Consider the following 9671-nt stretch of genomic DNA (forward strand, 5'->3'; position numbering starts at 1 on the left):
ATTTATCTATCCATCAATTATCCATCTGTCTATCCATCTATCATCTATCTATTTATTTATCCATCCATCCATCATCCATCCATCGTTGTAAGAAATAATAATAAGATATTGGTCGATTTCTACTTTTCCATAATATTGGCTCCTTCCTCTCCAGACCTTGTCCACCGTGTCCCTGACAGACCGTGTGTCCACCATCGCTGCTCCTCCCGTGGAGCCCGGGGCCTCCATGTGCAGCTCCTCTCTGCCGCCCTGTGAGCGTCTGTGTCCGGCCTCTCCAGGCTCCTCCCACCGTGAACGGGCCCGGTGAAGAGCAGACCCCCGCGGTCAGTCCGCCGCCGCCGCCTCCTCCTCCTCCTCCTCCCCACCGGCTGTCATCGAGCAGCGACCGCGCCCGTGGACCCGGAGGACACGGAGGATCCGGTCAGACGCAGACAGACGGTAAGAAACGATGTGAATAAACGTGGAGACGATTGAATCCCCGGGAGCGGTGAGCGCTTCCTCTTCATTCCGAAAGTGCCGAGGCGGAGATGAGGAGGACGCGAACCCACCGCCGAGGGAACTCGGCGTGTTTATGCACATTTCGGTTCATTTCTGCGGGGATGCATGAGCAGTAAGCCCGGGTGGATGTGTCGGTGTGTGGACGAGAGCTCCGTGGGGGGGGGTTCAGACGTAAACAAGCCGAAAAAACAATCTGCCACGTGGGTGAATGTGGGTGAATGTGGGTGTCACTGGCGAAGCTGTGGTGAAGAGTCAGTATCTGTGTGTTTGAATCATGTGTACGTGCTGAACCCCGCGGGAATCGAACCTCTCGTTCCTCCACGGGCTGTCCCACCGGACCCAGCAGCTGCTCAGCGTCCCTTCTGTTCGTCCTGGGACACACAGAGCATCACTTCTCCCCACAGACTCTACATCGTGGTCTTTAAACTGGGAGCTCACACATCCTGCACCTCCTGGAAATATTATACTGTGTTTATTATCTCAACATGGAGAACCCCCCCCCCCCCCCCCTAGAATACTGGGCCAAGCTATGTTTGCACAGGAAGGTAGTTTGACTAAAAGTTCCACCTGTGAACAAAACACCTTTCTCATATTTCTGATCATTTGCTGACCTTTTTCCCTGAGCTCCATAGTTCCTCACTGTTTTTTCTTGCCCTGCCTCAGAGATGTTCTCAGGAGGATTTTTCTCCTGCTCAGCGGTCGGTACATCTGGACGGTGTTAAACGTCTCCAGGGGAAACTCTGCCGAGCGTTTTGCACAGAGCGTTATTCATACGAGGAGTTTTCTCACGAGCGCATGTCAGCCTCACTCTGGCCAGATTTCCTTTGCATCCACACGTACGTGTTTGTCCTCGCACCCATCAGACGCCTCCTTTGTTCAACGCTGTTGCTCACAGTTTGACCTCCAGGCTGTTTCCTGATTGTAAATTAAACTGAAGCAATGATGTTAAGGCCGGAGAGAATCGACCGGAAAGGCTGCAGCTCATCTGGGATTACACTCTGCACCAGAGACCAGCAGCCGGAGGGCAGATCTGGGTCTGAATTAAGTTTCTCCAAACATTCGAGTTGTATAACAAACTCTGGAGCATTAAGATTCAGTCATTGCTCTCATTTCAGGAAGCACAAACTTTAGTTTTATTCATTTACTTTACTTTGGAGCAACTGTTTTACCGTTGCTTGTGTAAAATCTACAACAATACACGGACACTTGGTTTCTCTGGCAGAGGGGCGTCATTGTCCTGTTTTTTTAGTGTGTGCCAATTTCCAAACACAGCCTGATGTTTGCTGACCAGCAGCTTCGACTGTCACATGGTCCGAGAGGAGACAGAACTGAGACTTCTGTCTCTCAGCTCTGCTTCTAAATATGTTTTTAAGTCAGCGCCACACGACAACCACGATATTCTACCTGCGCCACACCAGCAGAGACAACATCAGCAAATGGCAGCTGAGGAGATTAGATAAACTTTATTGATCCCAGGAGAATTCACTTGTTTACAGCTGCAGAAAATGAAAGTGAAAATACAAAGTGGAATAGAAATGGTAATGAATAGAGATAAGTATATGATATACATGTTTACTAACATACAACACATTTAAGCTTTTAGTTTTCAAAGTTTCAAAGTTTTAGTTTTTATATTTAAGCACTTGATGAAGAGTGGAACATGTGTGTTCTGCAGTGAGTTTCACGTCCACCAAGAGATCTGGAATCTCCTCGTCTTTCCAAGTTGTACGGCTCCTCTTTTTCATCCAGACATATTTGTGTTCTTCCAGTTCCACGTCCGTCACATGTTAGGAACCTTTTAGAAAGTTTTTACCTGAGGTCTGGCAGGAGAAACCCGTAAGAAACCATTTCAGAAGAATATCTGGAGTTCAGCGCACGTCTGACGGAGGTTTCCTCTTTCTGTTGCAGGTTCTGTACATGCAGCGGCCGCAGCAGTCACAGTGACATGGACATCAGAAGAACCGACACACCCCGCAGAGCTGACACAGGAGCCTGGCCTGAACTGCCGAGCACAAAATGACTCAGAGAAATGGAATCGGAGGGACGAGCGATCACCTCCTTCACTCGGGGTCCGGCGGTGCTTGTGCGCAGGCCAACAGCATGGAGCACGAGAAAGCCCAGGAGCCCCGGGACTGTGAGTCCGAGGCGGGGGGCCAGGGAGGAGAGCGCGGGGACTCGGTGGCTGTGAGGGGGGCGGTCACGGCTCCAGACGGCGGCTGGGGCTGGGTGGTGCTGGTTGCCACCATCTTGGTCCTGGCTCTGACCTTGGCCTTCCCCTCCTGTGTGGGCATCTTTTACACCGACTTGCAGAATGATTTCCACGCCTCCAACAGCGAAACGTCCTGGGTGCCCTCCATCATGACGTCGGTGCTTCACGCAGGAGGTAACGCAGACAGACCCGGAGAAACTCAGGGTCACACAAGAAGTTATAATCCACAGTCTGTTCCTTCTCAAAGATAACTCTTCAGTGAAACACACTTTTCATTCGATGAAACGCTCGCGGTGGTTTCGCTGCTGTGATCAGAATTATCATTCTGACCTCTCCGATGTTAAAACTCTCCTCTGCTTGTTTTAGTGTTTATCATTAACCTGTCGTTACCCCTCGTGGTCACAGGGGGCGCTGTTCAGCCACAGCTACACCAGCCTCATTCTCTGGGACTTAAACACACGATTCTTCAGGTTTTGTTCAATTTATCCACCTTTACTTTTTATTTTTGTGCAGCAGATATGTTTGCATAATGAAAATCCTGCTCACGAGACAAACTCTCTGATAGAGACACATTCCCGAATGACCTCAGACTTGATATTTTTAGCTTCTCTCTCACTCTACCTGACTCTTAATCTGCAGGATTGTGATTTAAAAACGTTTTTGTTCCTTGTGTGTTTAAAAAAACAAACAAATATCAGAGTGTGTCTGTATTTTTCTCATGAAGCTCCGTCAGTGCACGAGTCATCATTACTGCGCGTTATCTCTGTCAGTCAGTAATGTCAACTTCCCTTTTCTGTGATGCTCATGAGCGTTATGTAACCTGCATGAGAACAGGAAGGTAGTGTGGGCTGTGCAAGGTTGGTCAACTCAGCCAAGTGCGTTTAAAGTGAACGTCAGTGCTGGTGATAAGATCTCAGATAACAAATCATAGCACGCATACAATTTTCATGTTGTAGATTTTTCTGTGGGGTTTATTTTGATATTCAACCCGTGGACACATTTACCTGAAGAGATGTTAGTCTGAAACAAATAACACAGTGTGAACGTTCGCTCCTGGTCGAAAAACATTCAGGTGAAAGTTACTTCATGGTTTGTTTGTTGTTGTCTCTAAGTCAACACACGTCATCCACACGTGATGAGACTGTTTTGCATTTTACCAAATTTTTAATTGAAGCTGACGTCTCTAGCTTTCTGTTAGTGTTGGTAAGTCTATGTAATGTCCTCGGAAGTCATAGGGACACAACTCCGTGTGCGTGCGTGTGTGTGTGCGTGCGTGTGCGTTCGTGTGCGTGCGTGTGTGTGCGTGCGTGTGTGTGCGTGCGTGCGTGTGTGTGTGTGTGTGTGAGAGAGAAAGTTCTCAGGGTTGTTAAAGACAGAAAGGCTTTGATCTAATCTCCTGAGTTTTTAGGAATGTGACAAGAATCTCAGGTTTATCTTCGTTAATCTGCACAAAGTTTGAGCCACTCATCTCTGGCCAAAGAGGGCGGGACGTCCCGTACACCTGCAGATTTTAACTTGGCCTGTTTTGATGTCTCCACTCCGGTTGTAGAAACAGGAATCTTGTTTTCGTGATGTCTGTTGTGAGGGTCTTTTTTTAAAAAAAATTTTATTTGGCTGAAATGTCCGATTAGAATCAAGGATTTTGGTGGATAAAGGTCACGATGACATCAAACAACATATTTGTGGTCACATCTCAAGAGTTCACACATTAATGATGACGACTAAATCCAGGATAAGAGTATAAGTGATATAAAAAGTGATTTTATACCCAAAAGGTCAACTTGGCTGTGATGCCATAATGTTCTGCAGAAACACTTTTCTGTCCATCACCCATATGTCAGCAACAGATGGGGAGAGTGTGGCTGTTTCCTGCAGATCGACCGCTTGACTGATTTTCAGTTTTATTGTTCAGCAGAGCACGAGCGTTGATTGACAGCACAATCAAGTAGACTCTCATTTTATTCCTATTCGCTCTCTTGCTGTTTGTAAAGTGTTGAGCTGGATATTCACGTTTTCACCCCGGCAGCTTTTACATGAATGAAAACTGACAATAGAGAAGAGTCTGATTATCACTGTGGGTTTAAATAAAAGATTAAGAAGAACAGAATAAAAGAGGTAAAAAGATTAAGAGAGTTAGAAGAAATAAATCTGTATCAAAAAAGTTGAAAGGGAGAAATAATAAACGGAATGAAACACAATGATGGCATCGCTTTATAAAATAGTTAATTCACATAAAAAAGTCTTAGGCCTGGTTTTAAAAGTTGCCATGGACGGAGCATTAGGATCATGAGGCGGTTCAGATGTTCAAGCACTCTGACGCCTGCGTCTACGGCTCGGGCTCATTTAAGTCTCGTTATTATCCACATCAGTACCCCGCGGCCCTGTTGCCTGACAACAGAGGCAGGAGAATGTGTTTCATTTACGACCCCTCTTTAGTGAAAGTTAACCAACACACACACTGCTGTATGTTCTTCTGAGGCGATTTCAACTGCCGCCTCCAGCCAAGATTATTTATGAGCAGCGATTGACGCAGAAAGACATGACAACGGGTGGGTCGACTGAAGGCACACACCGTGTACGCAATGAGTTACTGAGAGAACATGATTTCAGTCATGCTCTCTGTGTTTGGACGGGTCATTGAACTAGTGCAGATTACAGAGAAACACAAGTTATGTGAAATACTCCGCAGGATTACGAAAATGGCCCTGTAAGCCTTTAAGCCATTTCTGCTCCTGTCTGCCTTAAACTAAGAGCATTACTTTCATCCACAGGTCCCTTTTGTAGCGTGCTGGTGGAGAGGCTCGGCTGCAGAGCCACAGTCATGCTGGGCGGAGTCCTGAGTGGGCTCGGAATGGCGGCCAGCTCTTTCACCCAGTCCATCGGCCAGCTCTACGTCACAGCCGGGGTTATCACAGGTCAGCAAACATTTAGAGCATTTCTTACACCAGCGCACGCCCGACAACCATGGTTACACACAACTGTACACTACGTTACCCAGAGAGCAGCAGGTGAACGTAGTGGAGCGTTCAGGAGCCACAGGAGGAGGTGGAGGAGGTGGAGACCAAACATGGAGTATTAATTGACATAAATTCATGAGCTGGAGAAGAACACGACTCCATAATTGTTTACAAAAGCACAGTATTGATTTTTTCTTCTTCATCATTTCAGGACTTGGTTTCTGCTTCAGCTTCCAACCAGCTGTGACAATCCTGGGGCACTACTTTGTGCGCCGTCGTGCGTTTGCCAACGCCATGTCCTCCACGGGTACGGCCTTGGGACTCTGCACTCTGCCCGTCCTGGGTAACTACCTCCACTCCGAGCTGGGCTGGAGAGGAAGCTTCCTCGTTCTGGGGGCCGTGCTGCTTAATTGCTGCGTGTGCGGAGCAGTGATGAGGCCCCTCCAGCCGCCCACGCACCGAGGCCAACCCCTGATGAACCACGGACCCCCTCCACCAGAGGAGGACAATGTGAAGAAGAAAACTGGGTGGATGAGGGCGATATGGAACTACCTGGTGGCTTCCATGAGCAAACACATGGCATTTGATCAGTTATGCAACAACCCGCGTTACTGTGTGTACGCCATCGGCATCACCTGGATGATGCTCGGGTTTGTGGTGCCCTTGGTGTATCTGGTTCCCTACGCTACTGCAAACAACATGGAGCAGAGCCGGGCCGCGCTGCTGCTGTCCATCCTGGGTATCGTTAACATCGTGGTGCGTCCGCCCTTCGGCATCGTCGTCAACATGCCTTGGTTCAAAGGGCGACACATTTATGTATTCTCCTGGGCTCTGCTGGTCAACGGTCTCAGTAACAGTATCTGCTGCATCGGGCCCAGCTTCATTGTGCTGCTGTCGTATGTGATCATCTACGGCCTGTCCATGAGCGTGGTGGGCTCCCTGATGTTCACCGTGCTCATGGATACCGTGGAGATGAGCCGCTTCCCCTCAGCGCTCGGCCTGCTCGCCATCATGGAGAGCATCACGCTGCTCATCGGGCCTCCACTGGCAGGTAAACTTAACATGGAGGAGATGTGGTGCCTCAGAATGAATTTAGCTTCGGGCAGATTGATGTTTAAGGTATTCAGGAACTCAGGAGGTAGATCAAATCTCAAACCGTGGGTCCTGTGAATAAAGATGGCTGACTCGTTCGTCTCAATGTACAAAAATGAAGCCAAACTATCTCTGGTACGGGCACTGCCACTTTTGACAAAGAAGCCATTTTTGAGGTCCACTAACATGGAGGAGGCAGGGGTTTATGAGCCATGCTGCAGCCAGCCACCAGGGGGGGGCGATCCAGATGTCTTGGACAAGCTACAAGTCATTGGTCAATTTTATTTAGCTTAAAGGAAAGCATTCTTATTAAGATTATTAAGTTAGACTTATTAATTGTTAACTGATTATTATTCATGTTTAAAATCCTTCATGGAACCAGTAGAACTTTCTGTTTTGTTTTTTTATCTCTACTTCAGATTATATATCAGAAATCACTCGAAGCGTCACAGACAGGTGCAGACGGAGGAGCTGCACGTGTGTTTTCGTGTCTGTAGGACACAAGTTTCTGCCTGTTTTGTTATGTGAATAAAAAGTTGGGCCCTCATGCTCCGGGCTGCTGCTGCAAATAACACATCATGTGGATTTGGCCTGTACACCGAGGTCTCGAATGACAGGTACGCTCCCCCCCGTTTATCTGACTGCTCATATGGCAGTGATGTAACCTAAGACGTGACAACACTCTCAGAGCTCGTCCATGTGAGTGAGAAACGTTTAGGTAAAGTCCATAAAGTTGGAACACGGTCAATTTTTTCTGCTTTTCTTTCCTGTTCATAATTTCATGACCTCTCAGATTTGTCATGTGACTCCTTCATTAGGTCGTGAACCACCAATTTAACCACAAAGAACATCGGCTCCCATATGAAACCACATTGAAATTCACTGTGTCTGGATTTTTATTTGGATCTGCACCAGCTTTCACCTTCTCATCAGCTTCTCAGTTCTGTAAACATGTCTGATTTTTCATCAGTATCCATGAATTATTCTCTGAGAAATCAAGGTAAATGTTGAAAAATGCCAATAATCTCACGATGTTGAAGAAAACATGTGATATTTTCTCGTCGCAGGAATCCTGGTCGACAGAACCGGTCAGTACTTCCACGTCTTCTTCGCCTGCAGTGCCGTCGTTGCCTCGGCCGCTGTGTTCCTCATGGTGTCATTTTACTGGCTGGATAAGAAGGAGAGGAATTTGCCAAAGCCGGGTCAACCTTCCCCTCCGCCCGAGAACTCGAGACCTGCAGGCGACGTAGCCCCTGGCTGTCAGTACAGCAGTGTGCCCACAGAGGGAGACAAAGACAAGGCCGCGGCTAACGGGGCTGAGTATAACACCAGCCTCTGAACCGGCTCACACTGTTTGTCGCCCTTGTCACACATCACACACTGGGTCCGACAGGTTTGCAAATAGCTCCTAATGTTTGGCAGATGGTGCAATGTTTACTCTCTGCGGTTGAAAGGCTGCGCGCCCGAGTCTCTGCCATCTGATGCGCCATAAAAGTATAAATAAATACTAGGACTTATTTACACTGTTTGACCAAGGTTTGATCCTGCATACCAAAATGAACAGATGTGCACTTACAACCACAATGTGATTGTACTGTTAATTGTAAAATGCTGCTGATCTCATCCACACGATCACACAATCTATCATATATGAGTTACCTGACTTTATCAAGACAAGTTACTCACATCAGCCTGAAGAAATCATGTTTCCAGATGTTTTTAGTTGTGTTCAGTATGTGATGAGTTCACAGACACACACACAGAAGATTAAAAAACTACTGTTGTGAAGCGTACGTGGGATGTTCAACATCTTGTCCTATATTCTGAATAAGCTTAAGAAAACTGAGCAGTGAAATCAAGGTGGTGAAAATTCAAAGGAATGAATTATCAAGGACACACTGGTTTTATTAAATTGTGTTTTTCTTATTGTCAAAAAAAATCACCAAAGCAGCGCATTAGTTAGTCGCCCTCTACAGTACATGTCACACAATACAGTCTCAGATCCTAGTTGTACTACACTGTTTATTAAAAGGATCTGTGACAATAAGAAAATCATAATGTAAAATAAAACCAGCCTTATTTCTAAATGTCAGGAGCTAAAGGACTGTTACAGTCACGTTTGATCAGGGGATGAAAAGGAGAGTTGCTTGTTTTCCTGGTCTGTTTCCACGTCTTCTTACAGCTTTATTAATTAAATGTCCATGTCCAGTGGAGACATTAAACACAGCATAATGGATATTACACCCACGTGAATGAGTTGCTTCAAATCAATGAAGGTTCATAGTAAAGAGTCGTTCACTGTCACGTGTAGAAAATGAATATATGCACAGTTCAAGTAAACGAATCATGTTTCTTCTTTCGCATGCTTTTCATTCCTGTTATGGAACAGTGCCTTTTTATAGAAGCGGTGTGTGTTTAAAAGATAATCTACAGCCACAGGATGATGTCTGACACTTTCAGGAACGCTGGTCAGAAGCAGATGATTTCACACATTTCATGAGATTAATTATCTGAAGGGCACTGAGAAGTCTGCAGCGTACAAACGGACATGTTTTATGACACTGAGTTTACCTTAAGTTCCAAGCGGTTTCGTCTTTTGCTAAATGAACTGTGAGACGATCGCAGCGCCTGTAGACGTTTGAACAAAGCTGTTTTCTGTCAGATGTGATTGAAAATGAAATCTTCAGGTATAAACTGTATCCCAGTAAGCAAATGTGTAACAAGAGAATTTATTAGTCATTGTAAGAGCTTGTCTTGCTTAGGGCCAAATTATACCTTTATTATAAATTCTTTATTTATATATTATGATCACAGGAATAAATGTTTGAATATCAAATTTTTCTTCGTTGTGTTTTCTTTTTTTGAGGATGAATGAATTTTATCTTGCAGTTACAGTTTCCCTACATAAAAACATA

General features: G+C 46.1%; 1 protein-coding gene across 1 annotated transcript; it reads left to right on the top strand.

Moving 5' to 3' along the window:
- The first annotated feature begins 272 nt into the window (after window positions 1–272).
- On the top strand, window positions 273–9592 carry slc16a5a (solute carrier family 16 member 5a). The gene is made up of 5 exons (XM_069517283.1): window positions 273–438; window positions 2407–2881; window positions 5479–5622; window positions 5876–6715; window positions 7824–9592. Exons 2-5 carry the CDS (start codon window positions 2515–2517, stop codon window positions 8093–8095), a joined length of 1623 nt encoding a protein of 540 aa, XP_069373384.1. The 5' UTR covers window positions 273–438; window positions 2407–2514; the 3' UTR covers window positions 8096–9592.
- The last annotated feature ends 79 nt before the right edge of the window (window positions 9593–9671 follow it).

This window comes from Paralichthys olivaceus, chromosome 21, assembly GCF_024713975.1.
Source record: "Paralichthys olivaceus isolate ysfri-2021 chromosome 21, ASM2471397v2, whole genome shotgun sequence".
In the NCBI taxonomy this organism is placed as follows: domain Eukaryota; kingdom Metazoa; phylum Chordata; class Actinopteri; order Pleuronectiformes; family Paralichthyidae; genus Paralichthys; species Paralichthys olivaceus.